The 26,126-nt window shown below is 46.1% G+C and overlaps 2 protein-coding genes across 4 annotated transcripts in view; one reads left to right on the top strand and one right to left on the bottom strand.

Moving 5' to 3' along the window:
- Nucleotides 1-20,124, top strand: part of phex (phosphate regulating endopeptidase homolog, X-linked) — a 94,112-nt gene extending 73,988 nt beyond the window's left edge. Inside the window, exons 15-18 of the mRNA XM_063052535.1 lie at nt 7,686-7,751; nt 8,851-8,955; nt 13,689-13,765; nt 20,022-20,124. Of these exons, the coding sequence (XP_062908605.1) occupies nt 7,686-7,751; nt 8,851-8,955; nt 13,689-13,765; nt 20,022-20,124 (351 nt within the window). The remainder of the gene's footprint in view (nt 1-7,685; nt 7,752-8,850; nt 8,956-13,688; nt 13,766-20,021) is intronic.
- Nucleotides 20,125-24,481: 4,357 nt separating this feature from the next.
- Nucleotides 24,482-26,126, bottom strand: part of LOC134348213 (cullin-4A-like) — a 93,926-nt gene continuing 92,281 nt past the window's right edge. For all 3 annotated transcript variants that reach the window (XM_063051241.1, XM_063051242.1, XM_063051243.1), the window contains one exon: nt 24,482-25,708. In XM_063051241.1, the coding sequence (XP_062907311.1) occupies nt 25,613-25,708 (96 nt within the window). In that variant the 3' untranslated portion in view covers nt 24,482-25,612. The remainder of the gene's footprint in view (nt 25,709-26,126) is intronic.

Raw genomic sequence — 26,126 nt, 5'->3', positions numbered from 1 at the left:
CTGCAACACAAGCCCAAAGCATAATTGATTCACCCCCGTGCTTAACAGTTGGAGAGGTGTTCTTTTCATGAAATTCTGCACCCTTTTTTCTTCAAACGTACCTTTGCTCATTGAGGCCAAAAATTTCTACTTTAACTTCATTAGTCCACAGGACTTGTTTCCAAAATGCACCAGGCTTGTTTAAATGTTCCTTTGCAAACCTCTGACGCTGAATTTTGTGGTGAGGATGCAGGAAAGGTTTTCTTCTGATGACTCTTCCATGAAGGTCATATTTGTGCAGGTGTTGCTACACAGTAGAACAGTGCACCACCACTCCAGAGTCTGCTAAATCTTCCTGAAGGTCTTTTGCAGTCAAACGGGGGGATTTGCCTTTCTAGCAATCCTATGAGCAGTTCTCTCAGAAAGTTTTCTTGGTCTTCCAGACCTCAACTTGACCTCCACCATTCCTGTTAACTGTCATTTCTTAATTACATTACGAACTGAGGAAACAGCTATCTGAAAACGCTTTGCTATCTTCTTATAGCCTTCTCCTGCTTTGTGGGCATTATTTATTTTAATTTTCAGAGTGCTAGGCAGCCACTTAGAGGAACCCATGGCTGCTGATTGTTGGAACAAGGTTTGAGACAGGGTATTTATAAAGCTTTGAAATTTGCATCACCTGGCCTTTCCTAATGATGACTGTGAACAAGCCATAGCCCTAACAAGCTAATTAAGGTCTGAGACCTTAGTAAAAGTTATCTGAGAGCTCAAATCTCTTGGGGTGCCCAAACTTTTGCATGATGCTCCTTTCCTTTTTTTCACTCTAAAATTGTACAAAACAAAAATAATACACTAATCTTGCTAAAATGTTGAAAAGAATGTTTCATGTTTAACTTATTTTATTTGATTGTTTATGAATATGGGATACCGTGATTGTATCAGTGTGATTATATATAGTGCATTTTGTGCTACCTTATTTTGACTTATAATGAGTATCCTTATGAATTCTGTTTTTGTGTATATGAAGTTTAATAAAAAATATTGGAAAAAGAAAGAAAGAAAGAAAAGATCTTTATGACTTTTGGAGATCAGTTCATCTTCTACTCACTTAACTATTCACAGTAACAGAAATTTTGACCATGGGTGCCCAAACTTTTGCATGCCACTGTACGTTGTGAAATATGTTAACTTTGCGGCAGCAGTATAATGAAATACATAATAATAGAGAAAAGAACTGTGAATTACAGTAAGTATATAAAAAAGACTATAAGACATAGGAGCAGAATTAAGCCATTTAGCCCATTGAGAATGCTCTGCCATTCAATCATGGCTGATCCTGTCATGGTCCGGTCCATGAAGTCGGATTCCAGTTCACGGTCCGGTCCGTGGACTCAGGACTCCGGGTCTTCCAGCTGTCCCTTGTTTGAGTTAATCATAGGGACCTGATTCCCATCTTGGGGCTTGGAGTATAAGTAGCCTTGGGGTTGAGTGTGAGCTGCTGGTTTGTCTCGTCAGTTCCCCTGGGAGCAACCTGCTGTGGAAGGCTAAAGTGACCACTTATCATCTTTAGGCCGTGTTGAAGAACCATTGCTTCATGGAGCCTTGCTGTCGGTAGTCGGAGCTGTCTTTGCAGTATGGATTGGGCTGTTTCCTGGACCAGCTGAGTGGCTGCCAGCCACTCTGAGCTAGGTAGGGATCCAGCTGTTTCCGTAGCCAGCTGAGGTTGCTGGCTGAACTGAGACTCGGAGCTTCCCCAGAGCAGAGATGGAACTGTCTGTCGTTCTTTGGTGTTTGTCTCTTCCTGTCCTCGCCTCCATGGGGTAAGCCAGGCCATTTTGCTGTTGCCCTGCGGGGGGGCTGGGGGGGAGATCTGTCTGGTCTTGTCCTCGCCTCCGTGGGGTAAGTCAGGCTGTTCTGCCATTGCCTTGCGGAGGGTCCTGTCTTGTCTTGTCTTGTCTTGTCCTCGCCTCTGTGGGGTAAGTCAGGCCGTTTTGCCGTTGCCCTGCGGGGGGATCTGTCTTGTCTTGTCCTTGCCTCTGTTGGGTAAGTCTGGCCGTTCTGCCGTTACCTGTTGGAGGGACCTGTCCCACCTTGGTGTGGAGATGAAGTTGAGTCCTGGCTTGTCTTAGGATAAGTCCCGGCTCTATGTTGATGTTCGGTTCCCAGTCTGTCTCTGAGCTCCAAGAACCCAAGCCTTGAAGATCCCGCAGCCAAGCTCCAAGAACCCAAGCCTCAAGGATCCCGTAGCCAAGCTCCAAGAACCCAAGCCTGGAGGGTCCCAGGCCAAGCTCCAAGAGCCCAAGCCTGGAGGGTCCCAGGCCAAGCTCCAAGAGCCCAAGCCTGGAGGGTCCCAGGCCAAGCTCCAAGAGCCCAAGCCTGGAGGGTCCCAGGCCAAGCTCCAAGAGCCCAAGCCTGGAGGGTCCCAGGCCAAGCTCCAAGAGCCCAAGCCTGGAGGGTCCCAGGCCAAGCTCCAAGAACCCAAGCCTTGAGGATCCCAGGCCAAGCTCAAGACCCAAGACCCCAGCCTCAAGCCTCAAGTGCAAAGACCCCAGCCTGTCTCTAAGCTCAGGCCTCTAGACCCCAGCCATGTCCTGTCCTGAAGCCATGTTATGTCCTTTCCTGGTTCTGGGGTTCGAGCCCGAGGCAAGACCCAGGTTCTGGGTCCTTGTCCAGTCTCGGGCTTGGGGTTCAAGCCTTGTCTGCTAGTCCATGGTTCCTAGTCCTGGTAACGCTTTCCCTAGCCCAAATCTGTGTTCTTGTCCCTGCAAATGCCTGTATCCTGTCACATCCCTACTCCAGTCGTCATGTTCCTTGTACTTCAGTGTCTGTGTCTCGCATTTGGGTCCGTTCCCAGCACCCCGTTGTGACAGATCCTTTTTTCCCCTCCTCAGCCCCACTCCCTGACCTTCTCCCCGTAACCTTTGATGCAGTGCCCATTGCTCTGCCTTAAATATACCCAACGACCTGTCCTCCACAGATGCCTGTGGTAACAAGTTCCACAAATTCACCACCCTCTGGCTAAAGACATTTCTCCGCATCTCTGTTTTGAATCGATGCCCCTCTATCTTGAGGCTGTGCCCTCCTGTCCTAGACTCCCCCACCATGGGAAACATCCTTTCCACATCTACTCTGTCTAGGCCTTTCAACATTCAAAAGGTTTCAATAAGATCCCCCCTCATCCTTCTAAGTTCAGGCAAGTACAGACCCAGAGCTATCAAACATTCCTTGCATGATAACCCTTTCATTCCCAGAATTGTCCTTGTGCCAAAACGATTCACAATACTCAAGGTGAGGCCTCAGTAGTGTCTTATAAAGCCTCAGCATCACATCCCTGGTTTTATACTCTAGACCTCTTGAAATGAATGCTAACATGGCATTTGCCTTCCTCAGCACTGACTCAACCTGCAAGTTAACCTTTACGGTGTTCTATACAAGGACTCCCAAATCCCCCTGCATCTCAGATTTTTGGATTTTCTCCCCATTTAGAAAATAGTCTGCACGTTTATTTATATGAATATTAAATAGTTAAACTAAGTAAGTAGTGCAAAAATAGAAATAAAAAGAGTAGTGCGGTAGTGTTCATGGGTTCAAAGTCCATTCAGACATTGGATGGAAAAGGGAAGGAAGCAGTTGCTATATTGTTGAGTGTGTGCCTTCGGGTTTCTGTAACTCCTTCCTGATGGTAACAATGAGAACAAGGCATGTCCTTCATGATGGATCGCTCCTTGATGTTCTGGATACTGTGCAGACTAGTGCCCCTGACGGAGCTGACTAAGTTTACAACTCTCTGCGGCTTATTTCAATCCTGTGCAGTACCCCCACCCCCATACCAGACGGTGATGCATCCAGTTAGAATGTTCTCCATGGTACACTTATAGAAGTTTGAGCATGTCTTTGGTGATATATCAAATCTTCTTAAACACCTAATGAAGTATAGGCACTGTCATACCTTCTTTGTAGCTGCATAGATATCTTGGATTCAGGTTAGATTTTCAGAGATATTGACACCCAGGACCTGGAAGCTGCTTGCTCCTTCCACTTCTGATCCCTGTGAGAACGGATGTGATATGTTAGGTTTAAACCACTCTTCTTGTCCCCTCCACCCACTTCATTGAGTGGAAAAGTAAATTGTGCAGAAGATACGGAGAGTCTGCGGAGAGATACAAGTAGGCAAGGGTCTGAAAGATGGAGTTCAATGTTGGTAAATGCAGTCATCCACTTTGGAAGGGCATATGAAAGTGCAGATTATTATTTAAATAGTAAAAAATTGCAGGATGCTGCTGTGCAGAGGGTCTTGGGAGTGCTTGTGCATGAAGTACAAAAGGTTGGTTTGCAGGTACAGCAGGCTATCAAGGAGGGAAATGGAATGTTGGCCTTCATTGTTAGAGGGATTGAATTTAAGAGCAGGGAGGTAATGCTGCTTCTGGATGGGGTACTGGTGAGGCCACATCTGGAGTACTGCATGCAATTCTGGTCTCCTTACTTGAGGAAGGATATACTGACTTTGGAGGTGGTGCGGAGGAGGTTCACCAGGTTGATTCCAGAGATGAGGGGGTTAGACTATGAGGAGAAATTGAGTCGCCTGGGGCTGTACTTGTCACAATGGGGTCATTGATGGTGGACCCAAATGCAAGACACAGACACTGAAGTACAAGGAACAGGACTTGACTAGAGTAGGGATGTAACAGGATACAGACAAGGAGCAGGGACAAGAATACAGACTTGGGCTAGGACATGCACAAGACAGGGAACCCAGACAAGGAACTAAGAACTAGCAGCCTGGGCTAGGGAGAGCGGGACCAGAACTAGAAACCATGGACTAGGAGACAAGGCTTGGACTCCAAGCCAGAGACTGGACAAGGACCCAGAACCTGGGTCTTGCCTCAGGCTCGGACCCCAGAACCAGGCAAGGACATGATATGGCTTCAGGACAGGACATGGCTGGGGTCCTGGCTCCTGAGCTTGGAGACGGGCTGGGGTCTTGGCTCCTGAACTTGGAGACAGGCTGGCGTCTTGGTCTTGAGGCTTGGAGGCTGCTAACTCAGAGGCTGGAGCTCAGAGACAGACTGGGAACTGAACATCAAACATAGAGCCGGGACTTATCCTTAGACAAGCCGGGACTCAACTTCTTCTCCACACCAAGGTGGGACAGGACCATCCGTCAGGTAATGGCAGAACGGCCGGACTTACCCAACAGAGGCGAGGACAAGACAAGACAGGTCCCCCCACCCGCAGGGCAATGGAAGAACAGCCTGACTTACCCCATGGGGGCGAGGACAAGACATGACAGATCCCCTGCAGGGCAATGGCAGAACGGCCTGACTTACCCCACGGAAGCGAGGACAAGACATGACAGATCCGCAGCCCCCACAGGGCAACGGCAGAACAGCCTGACTTACCCCACGGATGTGAGGACAAGACATGGCAGATCCCCCCCACAGGGCAACGGCAGAATGGCCTGACTTACTCCACGGAGGCGAGGACAAGAGGAGACAAACACCGAAGAACATCAGACGTTTCCATCTTGGCATCGGGGTTGCTCTGAGCAGCAGTTACGGCCAGCAACCTCGGCTGGCTACTGAAACAGCCGGATCCCTACCTAGCTTGGAGTGGCTGACAGCCACTCAGCTGGCCCAGGAAACAGCCAAATCCATACCGCAAAGACAGCTCCGACTACTGACAGCAAGGCTCCATGAGCGATGGCTCCCCAACGCGGCCTAAAGATGGCAAGTGGCCGCTCTAGCCTTCCACTGGCAGGTTGCTCCCAGGGGGTCTTGACAGGACAAACCAGCAGCCCACACTCAACCCCAAAGCTACTTACATTCCAAACCCCAAGATGGGAATCAGGTGCCTATGATTAACTCCTCCAAACAAGGGACAGCTGGAAGACCCGGAGCCCTGAGTCCACAGACCGGACCATGAGCCGGAATGCAGACTTCACGGGACCAGACCATGACAGTACTCACTGGAATTCAGAAGGATGAGAGGAGATCTTATAGAAGCATATAAAATTATGAAAGGGATAGAGAAGATAGAGGCAGGAAAGTTGTTTCCACTGGTAGATGAGACTAGAACTAGGGGACATGGCCTCAAGATTCGGGGGGGGGCGGGGAGCGGGGTAGATTTAGGATGAATATGAGGAGGAGCTGCCCAGTGAAGCAGTAAACGTATTTAAGACAAGGTTGGATAGATTTTTGCATAGTAGGGGAATTACTGGTTATGAGGGAAAGGCAGGTAGGTGGAGATGAGTCCATGGCCAGATCAGCCATGATCCTATTGAATGGTGGAGCAGGCTCAAGGGGCCAGATGGCCGACTGCTGCTCCTATTTCTTATGTTCTTATGTTCATTCTCACCCTTGTACTCCCTCAATTCACTTAAATCTTCCCTCACTTTCTCCATCACCCCATTCTTTCCTGCCTCCCTCCATTGCCTCACTCACACCCACACTCCCTCCATCATCCCATTCCTCCCTGCCTCCCTCATCGCCTCACTCCCACCCACTCTCCCTCCATCATCCCATTTCTCTCAGTCCATCATCTCACTCTCGCCCACACTCCCTCCATCATCCCATTCTTCCCTGCCTCCCTCCATCATCTCACTCTCACCCATACTCACTCCGTCATCCCGTTCCTCCCTCCCTCCATCGCCTCACTCTCGCTCACACTCCCTCCATCATCCCATTCCTCCCTGCCTCCTTCCATCATCTCACTCTTGCCCACTCCCTCCATCATCCCATTTCTCTCAGTCCATCATCTCACTCTCGCTCACACTCCCTCCATCATCCCATTCCTCCCTGCCTCCCTCCATCATCTCACTCTCGCCCACACTCCCATCATCCTATTCCTCCCTGCCTCCCTCCATCATCTCACTCTCGCCCATACTCCCTTCATCATCCCATTTCTCTCAGTCCATCATCTCACTCTCGCCCATACTCACTCCGTCATCCCGTTCCTCCCTCCCTCCATCGCCTCACTCTCGCTCACACTCCCTCCATCATCCCATTCCTCCCTGCCTCCCTCCACTGCCTCACTCCCACCCACTGCACCAGTCCAGTTACATGCTGGAGAATATAGATCAAATGCACGATTGGCATGGAGGAGTTGGGCAGAAAGGCTGGTTTCCTTGCTGGATAACTCCAGTGGACTGGAATCCTTACGGGATTCTGTGGGAATCACAGGCAGCTGTGGGATTGTGTAGGTTTGTAATGGGGATTGAACACTGATCTGTCCTTGAGATGGAGATAGAGATGATGAAGGGAAGGGAAGATATGTACGAAAGCAGAGTGGAGACTGGCAGCAACGATGTGCCAATTTTCATTCTGTACGAGAGCAGGAAGATCATTGATGTCCCAGAGAAAAAGGTGAGGAAGGAGCTCTAACTGAACTGGAGCCAAGACTGTTCCATGCATTCCACAAGGAGATGTGTATGTGGAACTTGGATCCAAATATGTGCCCATGGCTGCACCTTTGACTTGGAGCGAGTGAGTGGTTACAGCAGAACTTGCTCAAAGTAAGGATGAGTTCAGCCAGGTGGAGGAGGCTGGGTCAGGAAGGTCTTTGATCACCTTTACCTGACTCAGTGTTAATGTATTATCTTACAACACTCCTCAGCATCAAGGTGGGATGTTTTATAAGATGCTATGGAAATGTGCATCATAGTAGTTTGAGTATTTCTAAAACCAAGTCTTCAATCTTGTGCCTTGTAGGTAAATGGTCAACAAACACTAGCAGAGAACATCGCTGACAATGCTGCTGTCCGCCTGGCTTTCAAGGTAGGTGAATGTCACTAACGTCAATGAGAATTTCTTCCAAGTGTTTCCCAAAGACGCTAAACATCCTGTACATTTGACCTGCACTGGTCACCTAGACTGATCCCTCCTTGGGCTTACAGATTCATAGAGCATCACAGCATGGAAATCCGCCCTTTGACATAACAGTTCATGTTGGTCAAGGTGCAAGTCATATTTGTCTACATTTGGTCGTTATTCTTCTAAACCTTTCCTATCCATCTATTTATTGAAATGCCTTTTGAATATTGTTATTGTACCTACCTCAATCGCTCCCTCTAGCAGCTTGTTCTATATACAGGCCAATCTGTAGGTGAAAAAGTTGCCACTCAAGTCCCTATTACATCTTTCTTCCCTCACGGTAAAACTATACTCTCCAGCTCTTGATTGCCTTTCACTGGAAAAGAAGATGGGTGTATTCACCCTAGCTATGCCCCTCATAGTTTTATACCCATCTATAAAGTCACTCCTTAGTCTCCTGTGCCCCAAGGAATAAGGTCTTAGCCTGTCCAACTTTCCCCTGTAACTCAGGCCCTGAAATCCTGGTAGCATCCTTTGAAATCGTTGTTGCATTCTCATTAATGTGGATTGAGGATCCAATTGTGTTTGATGACTCCTCTGCGGAGTACTTTGGGGCATTTTGCTTGAAGGTAGGAAAATTTGCCGCAGTGCATCAGGAGGGAGAGAATCTGCCATAATAATACAGGTGAAGTCTTCGCTGGTGTTTTGATTGGTGGGAATGTATGCAGCTCACCTCACCGCCTCCTGGGCTCCTGTACCCTTCCCCACAGAGCTGGGGAGACACTGCCAGAGCCAGCCAAACTGAGCAAGCTTGCTCAGCTTGCCATGTTTCCTGACCTCATCACAAGTGTATATCAGCTGAGTGAAACCTGCACCTCTTCCTGTCGTCACTACATAACCGGACAATGCAGGGCAGTTTGAATGAAAGCCCCATTCCCAATTTAAAAATGGACAATGCAGAGCAACACGACTGAGGAACAATGAAGGGGAGGAAAGAGCGGTAGAGAGTGTGCAGGAAATAGAATTCCATTCCATTATTAATGACTGGAATTTTGCCCTCCAGGCCTATCGGAAGTGGGTACGAGAGGAGAAAGGAGGCAGAGAAGAGGCACTTCTCCCTGGCCCCAAACTGAACCATAATCAGCTCTTCTTTTTAAGTCATGCTCAGGTGAGTAATATTTAGATTAGATTAGATTATGAGGACACACAGTCCTCTTTTATTGTCATTTAGTAATGCATGCATTAAGAAATGATACAATGTTTTTCCAGAATGATATCACAGAAACACATGACAAACCAAGACTAAAAAACTGACAAAAACCACATAATTATAACATATAGTTACAACAGTGCAAAGCAATACCGTAATTTGATAAGAACAGACCATGGGAACGGTAAAGTCTCAAAAACTCTTGAAAGTCCCATCACCTCATGCATCAACCCTGGCCCCAGCAACAGGCAATAGGCAAGGCCGAGGATTTGGGGCCTTCCCTCCGGAGATTCTCAATTGCACAGTAGCAGTGGCAGCAAAGCAGGCATTTCAGAGGTTTCTTCAGATGTTCCTCCGTGCTTCTTCACGTCTGTCTCTATCAAATCAGGATTGTGCACGGCATCCTACTTCACAGATACGACATCAATTCGGAATGGCAGTGCGCGCTGCGTCGTGCTGCCATCTTCTCCTCCCTCGCATTTCACACGAATACAAGAATATAAGAGCCCCTCAAACCTGCCGTCAAAATCATGGATGATCTACACCAGACCTCAACTTGTTTTATGGCCAGTTCTCCGTGACCCCAATTTCTCCACTTGCAAAAGTCTATCTGCACTTGCTTTTAAACACATAACAAACTGGCCTCAAACTCTCCAGAGATTCACCACCAACTGTACTCAATGACTGCAACCACATGGCACTGGGCAGACTGGATAGGGACTAACGAACAATATTCCAGAGGAACGCAGCATCTGTGGAGGATAAGGAATTGCCAACGTTTCAGGATGACAAACTATATCATTCTTTCTGCTGCTAGACTGGAGTGTGATGCAGCAGGGAGTTCAGAAGCCTAATGCTCTGAGGAAAGAAGTTCAATAGGTACATTTATATAGGTATCTGTTAGTCTCATGAGACTATGGGTTTGCACCTTGGAAGGTTTCCAGGGCGCAGGCCTGGGCAAGGTTGTATGGAAGACCATCAGTTGCCCTTGTTGCAAGTCTCCCCTCTCCACGCTACCAATGTTGTCCAAGGGAAGGGCATTAGGACCCATACAGCTTGGCACTGGTGTCGTCACAGAACAATGTGTGGTTAAGTGCCTTGCTCAAGGACACAACACGCTGCCTCAGCCAAGGCTCGAACTAATGACCTTCAAATCACTAGACGAATGCCTTAACCACCTGGCCATGCGCCAACACATAGGTACATTTAATGTCAGAAATATATACAATATACATCCTGAAATTCTCTTTCTTTGCAACCATCCACAAAAACAGGAGTGCCCTGAAGAATGAATGACAGTTAAATGTTAGAACCCCAAAGCACCCCCCAGCTCCCCCCTCCCACACGCAAACAGCAACAAGGCAATGACCCATCTTGACCGTTCTTGTCTTTATGCATTGGAGTCTCCTTCCTGACGGTAGCAAGCCAAAAAGGGATGCTAGGAAGATGGGTAGGGTCTTTGATAACACTGATGATCCTGCATACACTCCTGATAAATGTCCCCAGTGGATGGTAGGGAGGCCCCTATGATCCTCTCAACTGTTCTCACAGACCTTTGTAGGGACTTGCAGTCTGATGCTCTGCTGCTCCCATATCAGATGGAAATGCAGCTTGTCAGAATGCTGTCAATGGTGCTCATGTAAAATACAGTTAAGATAGGAGAGGGGAGCCTCCCTTGTCTCAATCTACTCAGGAAGTGGAGGTGCTGCTGTGCCTCCTTATTCAGGGAGGTGATATTGAGGGACCGGGTGAGATCATCCCTGATGTGAACTCCCAGGAACTAGATTCAGTTGACTCTCCCTATGAGGAGGTATGTATGTGCAGAGAGAGATGGTTCACCTGCACCTTCCTAAAGTCCACAATCATTTCTTTGACATTCTCCAAATTCAGACTTAGGTTGTTGTTCTCACACCAGTCCACCAACCGCTTCACTTCCTCTTTGTGCACTGTCTTATCATCGTTGGTGATGAGGCCAACCACTGTTGTGTCACCCAAAAACTTGGCATGATCTGAGCTGATTCCCATGGCTCAGTCGTGCACCGGCAGTGTGAAAAGCAGTGTGCTAATCACAGCCCTGGGGATTGCCAGTGCTCAGCGCAATGGGACAAAAGACGTTGCTGCTGACTGTGGCCTTTCTGTTATGATGTCCAGGATCCAGTTACAGAGGGCGACGTTGAGACCCAGTGAAGACAGCTTCCCCACCAGTTTTTGGGATACGGTGGTGTTAAATGTCTTGCACCACAGTCCAGCATCTGCAGTCTCTTGTGTTTCAAGACTGTATAGGGAGATACTGTGCGAAAGGACAGTACCTGCTGAACCGTGTCTACGCCCACCTGGACAAGCCAGCGAGCACTGTGAGGGTCATGTTTTTTGACTTCTCCAGTGTTTTCAACACCATCTGCCCTGCTCTGCTGGGGGAGAAGCTGACAGCGATGCAGGTGGATGCTTCCCTGGTATCATGGATTCTTGATTACCTGACTGGCAGACCACAGTACGTGTTCTTGCAACACTGTGTGTCCGACAGAGTAATCAGCAGCACTGGGGCTCCACAGGGGACTGTCTTGTCTCCCTTTCTCTTCACCATTTACACCTCAGACTTCAACTACTGCACAGAGTCTTGTCATCTTCAGAAGTTTTCTGATGACTCTGCCATAGTTGGATGCATCAGCAAGGGAGATGAGGTTGAGTACAGGGCTACGGTAGGAAACTTTGTCACATGGTGTGAGCAGAATTATCTGCAGCTTAATGTGAAAAAGACTAAGGAGCTGGTGGTAGACCTGAGGAGAGCTAAGGTACCAGTGACCCCTGTTTCCATCCAGGGGGTCAGTGTGGACATGGTGGAGGATTACAAATACCTGGGGATACGAATTGACAATAAACTGGACTGGTCTAAGAACACTGAGGCTGTCTACAAGAAGGGTCAGTGCCGTCTCTATTTCCTGAGGAGACTGAGATCCTTTAACATCTGCCGGACGATGCTGAGGATGTTCTATGAGTCTGTGGTGGCCAGTGCTATCATGTTTGCTGTTGTGTGCTGGGGCAGCAGGCTGAGGGCAGCAGACACCAACAGAATCAACAAACTCATTCGTAAGGCCAGTGATGTTGTGGGGATGGAACTGGACTCTCTCACGGTGGTGTCTGAAAAGAGGATGCTGTCTAAGTTGCATGCCATCTTGGTCAATGTCTCCCATCCACTACATAATGTACTGGGTGGGCACAGGAGTACATTCAGCCAGAGACTCATTCCTCCAAGATGCAGCACAGAGCATCATAGGAAGTCATTCCTGCCTGTGGCCATCAAACTTTACAACTCCTCCCTTGGAAGGTCAGACACCCTGAGCCGATTGGCTGGTCCTGGACTTATTTCATAATTTACTGGCATAATTTACATATTACTATTTAACTATTTATGGTTCTATTACTATTTATTATTTATGGTGCAATGGTAACGAAAACCAATTTCCCCCGGGATCAATAAATATCTTTTTTTTTAGAGCTCCTTCTTGGTTACATAAGAAATAGGAGCAGGAGTAGGCCATCCGGCCCATCCAGCCTGCCCCGCCATTCAATAAGATCATGGCTGATCTGTCCATAAACTCAGCTCCATCTCCCTGCCTTTTCCCCTTAACCCTTAATTCCCTTACTATGTAAAAACTTATCTAACTGTATCTGAAATATACTTAGTGAAGAAGCCTCAACTGCTTCCCTGGGCAGAGAATTCTACAGATTCACCACTCTCTGGGAAAAACAATTTCTCCTCATCTCCGTCCTAAATCTTGAGGCAATATCCCCTAGTTCTAGTCTCACCTACGAATGGAAACAACTTTCCAACTTCTATCTTATTATCTATCCCTTTCAAAATTTTGTATGTTATAAGATCCTCTCTCATTCTTCTGAATTCCAGACAGTATAGTCCCAGGCGACTCAATCGCTCCTCATAGGTTAACCCCTTCACCCCTGGAATCAACCAGGTGAACCTCCTCTGCACTGCCTCCAAAGCCACTATATCCTTCCTAAAGTATGGAGACCAGAACTGCACACAGTACTCCAGATGTGGCCCTACCAATACCCTGTATAGCTGCAGCATGACCTTCCTGCTCCTGAATTCAATCCCTCTAGCAATGAAGGCCAACATTCTGTTTGCTGCCTTAATAACCTGTTGTACCTGCAAGCCAAGGGTTCCAAGGTGACAACTCTAGTCTTTCTAATCTATCCATACAACCAAAGTTCCTCCTTGGTCCCATTTTGAAAAATCTCTTTCAAATCATCCCAAAACATGGCAGCCAGAACAGGACACACCAGTTGTGGATGAAGCACTGCCCCCAGAAAGCAGCATCCATCAAGGACTCACCACAATCCAGGTCATGATCTCCTCTCAGGATGTAGGGGCAGGGGGAGCGGGGGGAAGGTGTGAATATATGTGGTGAGAGGGGTAAGATTTTAAAGGGACCTGAGAGGCAAATTTTTCTACGCAGGGAGTGATGGGTGTGAGTCATGAGTATGACTGTGACTATGACTATGATCACAGTAAAATGCTCCGCCCTTCACTGGTCAAGTCCTGAAGTCTACTCTCTAATGGATGCTGCATTACTTGTAGTTCAGGATCCAATTAGCAATAAAACTCTCCTTCTGCAACTCTACCCTTAGTTGTGGAAGTAACTCTTTGTCATTTTGACCTTTACCACTTCCAGGTCAGATGCAGTAATCATAATCCAGAGGCTGGTAGGAATAGGATTCTGACTGGTGTACATAGTCCTCCTGAAATCAGGTGAGATTCATGGTCAGACTATTAACCATTCTTGTGCAGGTCTCAATTTGATGCTGTCTATTTTATACTTCTCTATGTGGACGCATCACAGCTTGGTATGGAAGCTGATCAGAATGAGAAATTCCAGAAAGTTGTGAACACAGATCAGGCTACCACCATAGACTCTGTCCGCACCTCCTGCTGTTTCAGGAAAGCTGCCAACATGAGGCAGGACTCCTTCCAACTGGACACTTCCACTCCCCGCTCTCCTGTGAGGCAGTACATACAAAAGGTTGAGAACACTAAATATCAGGCTCAAGGACAGTTTCTGTAGGGCTCTTGAATGAATCTCTCATACTGAAAGATGAACTCAGTCTACCTCATCATGGCCCTTGTACCTCCCTTGTCTACCTGCACTGCACTTCATCTGTTATTGTATCATGTTGCGTTCTCTTATCAATGTATTTATTTATGGAATTATCTGTGTAGATGAAAGTTACATATGTGGATAGAGCATTGGCTGATTGCCAGGAAACAGAGAGTGGGAATAAAGGGATCCTATTCTGGTTGGCTGCCAGTTACCAGTGGTGTTCCGCAGGGATCAGTGTTGGGGCCGCTTCTTTTTACATTGTACATCAATGATTTAGATTATGGAATAGATGGCTTTGTGGCTAAGTTTGCTAACGATACGAAGATAGGTGGAGGGGCCGGTAGTGCTGAGGAAACGGAGAGTCTGCAGAGAGACTTGGATAGATTGGAAGAATGGGCAGAGAAGTGGCAAATGAAGTACAATGTTGGAAAGTGTATGGTTATGCACTTTGGCAGAAAAAATAAACGGGCAGACTATTATTTAAATGGGGAAAGAATTCAAAGTTCTGAGATGCAACGGGACTTGGGAGTCCTCGTACAGGATACCCTTAAAGTTAACCTCCAGGTTGAGTCGGTAGTGAAGAAGGCGAATGCAATGTTGGCATTCATTTCTAGAGGAATAGAGTATAGGAGCAGGGATGTGATGTTGAGGCTCTATAAGGTGCTGGTGAGACCTCACTTGGAGTACTGTGGGCAGTTTTGGTCTCCTTATTTAAGAAAGGATGTGCTGACGTTGGAGAGGGTACAGAGAAGATTCACTAGAATGATTCCGGGTATGAAAGGGTTAACATATGAGAACCGTTTGTCCGCTCTTGGACTGTATTCCTTGGAGTTTAGAAGAATGAGGGGAGACTTCATAGAGACATTTCGAATGTTAAAAGGCATGGACAGAGTGGATGTGGCAAAGTTGTTTCCTATGATGGGGGAGTCTAGTACGAGAGGGTTTGACTTAAGGATTGAAGGGCGCCCTTTCAGAACAGAAATGCGAAGAAATTTTTTTAGTCAGAGGAATTCTATGGAATTTGTTGCCACGGGCAGCAGTGGAGGCCAAGTCATTGGGTGTATTTAAGGCAGAGATTGATAGGTATCTGAGTAGCCAGGGCATCAAAGGTTATGGTGAGAAGGCAGGAGAGTGGGACTAACTAGGAGAAAATGGATCAGCTCATGATAAAATGGCGGAGCAGACTCGATGGGCCGAATGGCCTACTTCTGCTCCTTTGTCTTACGGTTTTATGGTCTTATGACATGCAAACAAAAGATTTTCCACTGTACTTGGTACGTGAGACAATAAACCGATTACTAATTCCAATTATAATTTGTAAGTTTAAAGCAGAAATTGTTGGGAATATTCAGCAAATCAGGCAACATCTTTCTCATTTTTAATCCTTCACCATTCAGCCCATCGAGTCACTGCCAGCACTCAGAGCATTTCCACTGGTCCTGTTCTCCCACATTCCCCATCACCCATTCTCTCCACATCCCCATCCAGGCTCTGCCCTCACCCACACATGGGCTGAATAACCTACTAACTTGCATGTCCTTAGGATGTGGAGGAAACTGGAGCACCCAGTCACGGGGAGATCATGCAAACTCCACACAGACAGCACTTGAGCTCAGGATCACTGGAGTAGAGAGGGAGGGCACAGTTTGAAAGGCTGCACCACTGTGCCACTCTCACCTCCAGAGGAGATAAAACACTTCTGCTCAAAATATAACATTGGATCTGGGAAAAATTAGAAATAAAACTCCGATAATCCAGCATATTTAGGATTTTGGTGATGACAGCCTGGCAGATTTTCTGAACTTTTGCATGTCCGTCCTTGTGAGTAACATTCAGTTGTTATTAGACAGTCATACAGAATTGGAACAGACTATCTGGCCCCACTTCTCCATGCTGACTCTGTTTCCGGTGAGCTAGTCCCAAGTGCTTCACATTTGACCCACAATCCTTTATTCATGTACATATCTAGATGGCTTCTAAATGTTGCCAATATGCCTGTTTCAACCACTATTTCTGGCAGCTCATTCCAAATGCACACCATCCTTTGCATAAAAAATCTACCCCAGTATTCCTTTGAAATCTTTCACCTCTGATCTTAAGACCATGAGATAACGTAATTGGGAGAAATGTACATAATTCACAACCACCAACACTGGGGTGGGGTTTCGCTTTAACAGGCTGGTCTGACATGATGACTTTGTTACATAAAGGTTTTTAGTGTGCTCTTGTGTTTAGGTATTGGAGTTCAATAAAATGTGTTACGGGGTTCATTAAGCATAAATGCCTCTGTTCGTTTTATTTGCGAAAACCTACATTGGTGACCCCGATGTGATAGGACGATTCCAGAGTTATTTAACATGTCGGCCAATGCAGTCTCTTTGAATCTGATGGGGTTTTGGAGCAAAATGCCTTGGCTTAGTTTGTACTAGCTGAGGCCCAATTTGCCCTGCGAGGAATTACCACCGACGGCACCTAACTCTATTAGGTGGTAGCATTGCTCAGCAATCCCAGAGTGGTGAGTCTGCCTGAACACCCGCCTGAACACAATAAACACCAATCGCTGAAAATTCTCCTCTTACAGACTTCTGAGCGCCAAACAGTTGTTCGCCTTCCTTACCTGATCGCGGTAATGATAGGCCTCCGGAGCTAATGGAACACGTACTGTCTCTCCTAGGAAATCGCCATCCTTGTTTTATTTTTAAAGATCTCTTCATGCAGCAAATGCCTGATCAAGTTTGCATAGCCCTCCCTGATGCACCTATGATGGACTATAGGGAGTTGGCTAAAATGGCTGATAGTCGATACTCAGCCGGGCAGCGGACAGCGGTGCATCATTTCCTCTCCTTTCGCTACCTCGATAAGCCCGGTAAGCAAGACTCCCAACATGAGGATACCCACAGCTGTGAAACAGCCAACTCTGGGTCTGTGTTTTTACCACTATCGCTTTGGTAGGAGTGCTAACCGCCTTGCAGCTTCGACGGTGCCAGCACATCGGGACATCAGAGGTCTGTGAACACCGCGGGGTCGGTCGTCCGCTGTTCATTATGGGCACCCTTTCAGGGCGACGCTTCTTGTCTGGCACGGGTGCTCAAGTGAGTGTGCTGCCAGCATCCCCTGTCGATAAGGCAAAGAGTGACGAAACCTTGCTGGACGCTGCTAATGGCAGCAAGATCCAGACCTACGAGACATGATGGGTGATGCTTCGGTTCGGTGGGCGATGTTACACGTGGGCCTTCATCCTGGCTCAACTGGCTAGACCTCTGCTCGGTGCAGATTTCCTGTGTGCCCAGGGACTGTTAGTTAATCTTATGAACTACAGGCTTGTGGGTGTCATGGACTTTGGATCGTTACCCTGTTCCCGTAGCAAGTTCCCTACAACGACTCTGTCAAGCGCATGCGCCGCCGCGTATGCGTTTACTCGGCTGCTGGGCGAATCCGCAAACCTCACCCGGCCCACATTGACCACTACAGTTGCAAAACATGGGGCCATGCACCACGTTCCCACAGTCGGTCCATCGGTCCACCGGTCCACACCTGTGCGTGTAAACTGGACCCAGAAAAGCTGGCAACCGCGACAGAAGGCATTGTACGCTGCTCAAATAGCCCCTGGCCTTCACCTCTCCAAATGGTCCCTAAGTCCGATGGTAGTTGTCACCCATGTAATTACTGACGCCATTACCCCCGATTGTTACCCAGTAGTACACATCCAAGACTTCTTGGTATATTTAGCAGGGAAGTATTTTTTTTTCCAAAGTCGATCTAACTGGGAGATACCATCTGGTACCTGTGTGCCCAAAACAGCTTTATTGGCCTTATTGAGTTTTTGTGAATGTCGTATAGACTGAAAAATGTAGCACAGACTTTCCAATGGCTGATGGACTCGTTATTAAAAGACTCAGATTTTCTTTTTGTTTACCTGGATGACATACCTGTGTTCAGATTTGGATGCACTGGCGCCATCTCATTTCCGCATCCTTTTCGAGCGCTGAAACCAGCATGGATTGATTAATAACCCTGCTAAATGCCTATTTGGGTTGTCAACCATTGACTTTCTTGGACATCACATCTCAGCAGAAGGTGCGAAACCCCTCCAATCAAAAGTAGTCTCTATTATAGATTTCTCACTGCCTCGCACTACAAAAAATTACATGAATGTTTAGGTGTGTTAAATTTCTATTACCGCTTCATTCCGCGAGCTGCTGAACTTGTGCTCCCCCGTTTAAAAGCAATCCCCAATCACGCGCTTGACTGGTCAGCGGACATGACCAGGGCATTTGATAATACCAAACGAGCTCTTTCTAATAACCCTACTGGAGCACCCGCTCCGCAACCCAACCCATAGCTGCTGTTACTACTGACGCTTCAGAGGATGCTGTGGGTGGTGAGCACGAACAGTTGGTCAGAGACGTGCGGCAGCCGCTTGCCGCCTTCAGCCGACAGCACCATCCCCCTGAAAGGAAGTACAGTACGTTTGACCATGAACTTCTGTCTTTATCTGGCTGTTCGCCATTTTCATTTTCTTCTGGAGGGTCACCACGAACCCCTTGTGCATGCGATGGCCTAAATAGCAGACTCTTGGTCTGCACAGCAGGCTTTCGTATCCGAGTTCACAACTGATGTACAACATACCAGGGGAAAAGTAATGCCGCGGCTGATTGCCTTTCATGGCCAACTGCTGAGCCCTTACACATCGGGGATGACTATGCCGGCATGACAGCCAGCCAAGTTACTGACCCGGAGGGCCAGGCTTACCGAAGAGCAGTCACAGGCCTGCGACTGGCTGACATAAAGTTTGGGGAAGCTGGGTTTCTCTCCTGTGCGATGTCTTAGCTAGTTGCTTACAAACTGGACCCGTACTGTTTTCGACTCCATACGTGGCTTTTCACATCTAGGCCAGAAGGCCTCAGAGAAAATGATTGCACTAAAGGTTCTTTGGCACGGCCTCAGAAAGTACGCGTGTGGTTGGACTGCCAGCGGCCAAAAATGAACCGTTATGTTCAGGCGCCATTAGCACCTTTTGTGGTCCTTGAGTGACGGTTTGACCACGTCAATATGGATCTTGCTTGTTATCTTAACCCTTCCCACAGTTTCATGCACCTCGTTACCATGGTGGACTGTACCACCAGATGGTCAGAGCGACGACGGCCGCAGACGTGGCTCGGGCATTCATCAGCACCTGTGTTGCTCGGTTTAGCACCCTATCTGGTATTTCCGATGACCATCGTCCCCAATTCATCTCAGGCCCCTGGGCTGCAAGGCCCGAACCTCGGTATTATGCTACATCACACCACGGCCTATAACCCACAGTCTAATAGCCTACGCGAGCAATTTCACTGCTCCCTAAAAGCTGCTCTGAGGGCTTCCCTGACCGATGAGTATTAGCATGATCATCTCCTATGGGTCCTACTGGGGGTCAAAACTGCCCCAAAAGAGACATTCATCACAGAGTTGGTATATAGATAGCCATTAGGAGTGCCTGGTGATTTCATTCTTGATGCCAGGACTGCCTGGTCAGACTCTTAACTCTATCTGTATCTTCACTGTTTAAAGTGATGTATCTTCACTATTTAAAAAAGAAGCTTAAGTCAAATATCAAAAAAAAAGTGGTTTGAGAGGGAAGTGGGAGAGGTCTGGGTAGGATAGGATAAATAGATATTAACAGAAAAGGAGGAAAAGTCGAGTTTATTGTCAGTGCACAAGTGCAGTGAAGTACAAGTACAGTAAAAAATGTTATTGCTGCAACATACAATGTTGAAAAAATATGATTGTTAGCTTTCAGTTTGTTTTGGTTCAACAGGCTGAAGTATTGCTGCTTTAACTCTTACTTTTCAAATCCCTGTGAGATTTCTATATAAACTGATTCTAGTGCAGCTTTGACTGGGTGAACAGTTTTCTTTTAATTTGCAGAGTTATTGGTGCAATCGCTAATTTTGAAGAATTCAGCAAGGCTTACAATTGCCCTAGTACATCACCGATGAACAGAGATGCTAACTCCTGCCGAGTGTGGTAGACTATGATTCAGATCACTTGCTTCGCTGACTGACACCTAACCAAGTCAAAGTGGTATCAGGTGTGTGTGTGTGGAAGCACCTTCTTTATGTCTGTTTTATTTGAAACCGCGGTCACAAACCAGATGCTTTGCTAGATCAGTGTTGTAATGCAAAGCCCCCTCAAGATGTAGGTTTGAACAGTCCTGAATCCTGCTGAAGGGTCTCAGCCTGAAATAGCGACTGGTCATTCCCCTCCATGACTTGCTGAGTTCCTCCAACATATTGTGGGTGTTCCTGTAGATTTCAACAGACTGCAAACAAAGCAGACATCGTCAGCACTGTATCCCCCACGGGTAGAGGGAATGGGAATGTTGCAGGTCGCTTATTCATTGGGATCCATGCCCATTCATACTGAAGAATCCTGCCAGGTCTACCCCCAGTGATCCTCGTCACTCTGGGGATGTTGCATTCATTGATACAGAGGCCTTTGAACAAGTCAGTGAAGTTATGTTCCACAGCTGTAGGAGCCGCACTCAGTGGCAGGAAGCCTCAGAACAGCTGGCGCACTATTAGCTGCTTTGTTCCATCAAGGACTGGCCCCATTACATGGCACTACTTACCTTGGCATTGGGAAGTGCTCTTAAATTGTTCCTGACACATCTGGGTGCCTTTTGAAATCTGATTGCTGGACTAGTGTGGTTGGGGCGTCTTGGTTGGCGTTGATGTTTTGAGCTGAAGGGCCTGTTTCCATGAGGGACTGGTGAAGTTCTGACAAAAATAGACTCATACCTTAGGCTCAGGTGTTCTGAATATTCACAACCTGCGGAAGACTGAGAACCAACAGAGGTAATTCACAGTGGTCACCTCCAGGGGAAGTTCAGGTAGGTGGTGATTGGAATAACAAAGAAATGATTCATAGAGTTACACAGCACAGAAACTAGGCTCTACTGTACAACTTACCCATACCCATCAAAATGTATGTACGCCATCCCATCTACTTGAGTTTTGCCCATATCCCTCTAACCTTTTTTATCCATGTACCAAATGTCTTCTACAGGTTAGAACTGTACCTGCCTCTATCATCTCCTCTGGCAGTTTCTTCCCTATACCCAATACCCTCTGAATCTTTCTCCTTTCACCTTGAACTTATAACCCCCTAATTTTAGATTCCCCTACCCTGGAGAAATAGACAGTGACTCTTTACCCTAACTATGAGCTTCATAATTTTATTAACCTCTAAGATCACCCAACCTCCTTTGCTCCAGGGAACAGTCCCAACTTATCCAATCTCTCTTTCTAACTCAAGCACCCTAATCTTGTGAATTTTTTTTGCATCCTCTCTCATTTCCTATGGTGTGGCAACAGGAACTGCACACTAAACTCCAGTGCAGCCTTACAGACGATTTGTAACATAACTCAATACCGCATAATTCAGTACCGCAGCAATGAAGAAAGGCACTCTGTATGCCTTGCTCAGCACCCTGTCTACCAGAGCTGCCATTTTTGGGAAACAATGTACTTGCACCATAAGCTCTTGCTGTTCAATAATACTCCCAGGACCTTGCAATCTCTGTGTACGTTCTGGTCTGGTTTAACTTCCCAAAATGATAATGTTTCTCTTAAAACAACTCCACCCCAAACATCACCAATGATCCAACTCGTTAATGGGACAGCAGATCATTCAAACTGGATCAGCAAATTTGCAGATGACACCAAAATTGGCCGCGTGGCAGACATCGAAGACTGTCGGAGCTTGCAGTGGGATTGGGACCAGATAGAATTTAATGCAGACAAGTGTGAGGTGTTGCCTTTAGGGGAAATGGGGAAATGTTTAAGGGGAACATAAAGAGAGAATTCTTCACTCGGAGGGCTGTGAGAGTGTGGAATGAGCTGCCAGCACAAGTGGTGCATGCAAGCTCGATTTCAACATTGTAGGTGAATGGGACTGGGCAGTTTAACATGGACTGGATGTGCAGAAAGTTAGAGGACCTTGACCTAATGAGTACACACCAGCTCAAAGCTACAATAATCCAATAATTCCTGCTCCAGATCAATCATCAGTGAGACCTGATGTAGATTAGGAGTCTGCTTTGTCGAGCACTTTGCTTCATCCGCAATAAACAAGATAGATAATTTAAGTTCAATCCCCATTCCCATTCTGACATGCAAGTCGTTGGTCAACTTACTGCCAAGCTGAGACAACTCGAAAGTTGGAGCAGCTTTCCATCTCACTTTCCATCTGGGTAGCATGCAACCTGACAGCATGAAAATTGATTTCTCTGGCTTCTGGTAATTTCTTCCCCTGCTCCTTCTCTCCTCATTCATTCCCAATTCTGGCCCCCCTCTCTCTTCTTCTTACCTGCCTATCACATCCTTCTGATGCCCCTCCTTCCCTTTCCCTCTTCTATCAGATTCCTCCTTCAGCCCTTTACTTTTTACACCTATCACCTCTTACTTCACCATCACCCCTCCCTTACCCACCTAGCTTTCACCTTACTTGGCTACACCTATTACCTTCAGCTTGTACACCTTCTCCTCTCCCCACCTTCTTATTCTGGCTCCCCCCCGCCCGCCTTCACTCTAGTCCTGATGAAGGGTGTCAGCCTGAAATGACTTGTTACTCCTTTCTCTAGATGCTACCTGACCAGCTGAGTTTATTCAGCATTTTGTGTGTGTTTTGTTCTGGATTTCCAGCATCTGCAGAATTCCTGTTGTTTGCTTTCTTTTCACTGTATCCGACTCCTTTCTGAATGCCACCATTGAAACTCCCTCCACCACCAACACATTTGGCAGTTCATTACCCCAACCACGTGTGCATGCTCACCCCCCACAACCCAAGTGCCTGTCACATTGGGCTCTCCTGCCAATCACATTCCTTTTTTTGATCTCCTTGATGTTGGCTCAAAGTAAACAAACTTTTAAGTGAAAACCAAAACAGCAGATGCTAGAAATAGAACGCAAAAAGCAGAAAATGCTGCAATCACTCAAGACAGGCAGCATCTGTGGAGAGAAAGTCTTAGGTCAGGGAGCCTTCATCAGAACTGGTAAAGAGAAAGAAAAACACAGGTTTTCAGTAGCTGACGAGATGGAGAAATTGTAGAACAAAAGAAAGTAAAACCAGACGTAATAAGAGTGGCACTTCCATCACACATGCTCTGGATCTCCTTCTGCAACTGAACCAATTCACTCTATCTCAAAACTCTTATGATCTGCAGTTCCACTTCATCCTCTACCACATTTGGTGCTGCAAAACAATGTTTTCCCACCCTCCCCCCCCTTTTCCATTCAGGGATCAAAGATTGCAAACTTCAACCGCTCTTGAATCCCAGAACCCCTACTGAAACACACTGAATTCCTGATTCACCTCATTGCCGACTGCCTTGGGTTTTCCATTCCCTTCGCTCACTCTAGCCTACACTACCTTGCAGCAGTCAACATATTAAAACTAATCCTGACATCGGCACCAAATTTGCCATACCACTGTGGTCTAGCAAACCGAGACCAAACAGGAGCTTCCAGGTGCATCCTTCTTCCTTCCTTTGGGTCATAGCACTATCTTAGAACATCATGGACCTCATTCCCACCAGTTTCTAAACTTCTAAATCTAGCCTCCAGCCAAGATCCACAAGCAGAGGACCAATATTTCTACTTGTATTTGCCTCACTTTTTCCTACCTTGACTTCATCCTTTCTTCTCTGGTCCAGTCCCTTCTCACCTAGGTTGGTGACACACCAGGGGTCCTCAATCACTTTGTTCATTTCCAATTTCCCAGTCCCAACCAGTTCATTATAGTAGATGAACAATCCCTCCTCTTCTTCTATGAACAGAGGCCTAACCATTTCCTCTCCAACCTGTACATCTGGCTGATTGAATTTGTCCTAACATTGAACAATTGTTTTACCTTCTAATATACATGTAACTGCTACTCTAACTGCCCCTATTGACCCACTTAGTCACAGAACGCTATAGCACCGAAACACACTTTTAGGTCCATCTAGTCAATGCTAAGTTATTAATGTCTAGTCTCATTGACCTGCACCCAGTAACCTTCCATCCATTTACCAATTCAAATTTCTCTTAAATGTTGAAATTGAATCTACATCCACCAGTTCCACTGGGAGCTCGTTCCAAACTCTAGCCTAAATAAGTAATTTTGGAAAGATACAACTCATTTTTCCCCTTCAAAGTCAAAAGAGGTTGAAATTTCTTTCTGTAAACAAAACCCTGATGCAGACATGACCCAATTGCAACATTTTCTGTAGTGTTAGAATGGTTAAAGATACAAAGATTACAGAAATCTTTAATTTGCCACTATAATTACTTAACTTTTTCCAGAAATTGTGTTATACAGCTGTAATTCAATAAAGACAGAGCCCAGAGCAGAAAATCATTTTATATTATCAGAAGACAGAAGATCCAAGTAATTTGAGGATAACTTTTTTTTGCACATAAGTAACAATATGAAACAAATTAGGACAAACTCACAGGAATTCATCACCTCATCTCCACCAGACTAGTTAGTGTTTCTGAACAACTTACAGTGAATAATACAAAGGAATACTTGTATATTCTGTACAAAGCATATGTATAATCTGCAAAGTTTTCAGTTTGTTGGGCACTATGAGAAATACTTTAAACAGGAGGAATCATCCAAAATTGGGAAAACTACTCTGAAAAAGCAATCAAGTGGAAGGAGGTGAAAATGCTATTCCATCTAAAACAAATACCAACCTTGGGTCTAGGAATATTGGGCCCATAATGACTACTTTAGCAACAGCTGTAGGTTATTCATGGAATATGTGCTTGACAGTCTAATTTTTGGCACTTTTACATGTTTTCCAGATAGTTATCTCATTTTGATGTAACATTTCTCCATTCACATGATGCATGCAATAAAAACCTAAATGTGGCGTGTGTGCATTGGTGACCAGAAGTATAATGGGGCCTCGCTACTGCTTAAAGTTGATTTCTTTATTGGTTGTGTAAGTCATTTAAAAAAATAAAAATATCATTTTCACTGATCAAAAATGTTGTTTATCTCACTGCTGCAGTAATGCCGAAAGTCAGTATGCAATGTGAAACATATTCTCTCAGGGTATCTTACGTAGTTATATTTTAATAGTTCTCTCAAAAGATTCCAGGCTGTTGATTATATGGGAGGATTGGTGTGCAGACTATGTTTTTTAAATCTCAATCAAAAGGGAATGAGTTACAAAAGAAATCAAATGAACTTACACTGTAGATATGAAATCTTCAACAACCCAATGGGAGATGTATTTAACTTCTGTGCTCTTTTCACACTTTCTGAAGTGATCCTCAGGAAACAAAGGCTGTGTAAAAAAGGGGTGCCTGAGGATGCTGCTCCTGAAAGGAATGCCCTCCATTGCTTCACAAGAGGCTTTGGCTGGACTGTGCAAAACCAAACAGAATCCAAAATGGATGCAGAGAGAATCAGTGCTTTTAAAGATTTACTGAGTTGAAAGTCAGCATTAAGTCTTGTTCTGTATATTATGCCACATAATGATACTGGTTGGCATTGTCTCGGTTCCTCTCCATATAATCCCGATCAATTAGAGACTCAATTCTTTTCTTCAGATCTCCAGGCTGAATTTTCAAAAAATGGGAAAAGGCAAAGAACACAAATAAGCAAATATAAGGTGATGTAATAACCTCTGGGTAGTGAAACAACAAACATCCTGTGAAATCAGGAGCAGAAATCTGAATAAAGTATTCTCCAAAACTTGCTCTCCCACTGAAGCAAAAGTCAAGTGGTATGGTTAGCATCACATTCAAAAAAATGAAGGACTCAAATAACAGTAGCTTTTTTGGAATTCTGAGTGTTTATGGTTTGATTTGAAACTGATTTGATTTTGGGCTAAGCAAAAATAATCCTCTCAGCAGCTCGAGTCTACATCTAGTGGTACAGCTTTATCTCAGGGTCAGGGTTGTACAGTTCAAACCCACTAGATCCCATTTGCCCACATCAGGACCTTGTCTCAGTGCCTCTTCATCATCGTCATGT

This window comes from Mobula hypostoma, chromosome 6, assembly GCF_963921235.1.
Source record: "Mobula hypostoma chromosome 6, sMobHyp1.1, whole genome shotgun sequence".
NCBI classification, from domain to species: Eukaryota; Metazoa; Chordata; class Chondrichthyes; order Myliobatiformes; family Myliobatidae; genus Mobula; species Mobula hypostoma.
Note: the sequence above shows the minus strand (reverse complement) of the source record. Positions and strands in the feature narration are given on the sequence as shown.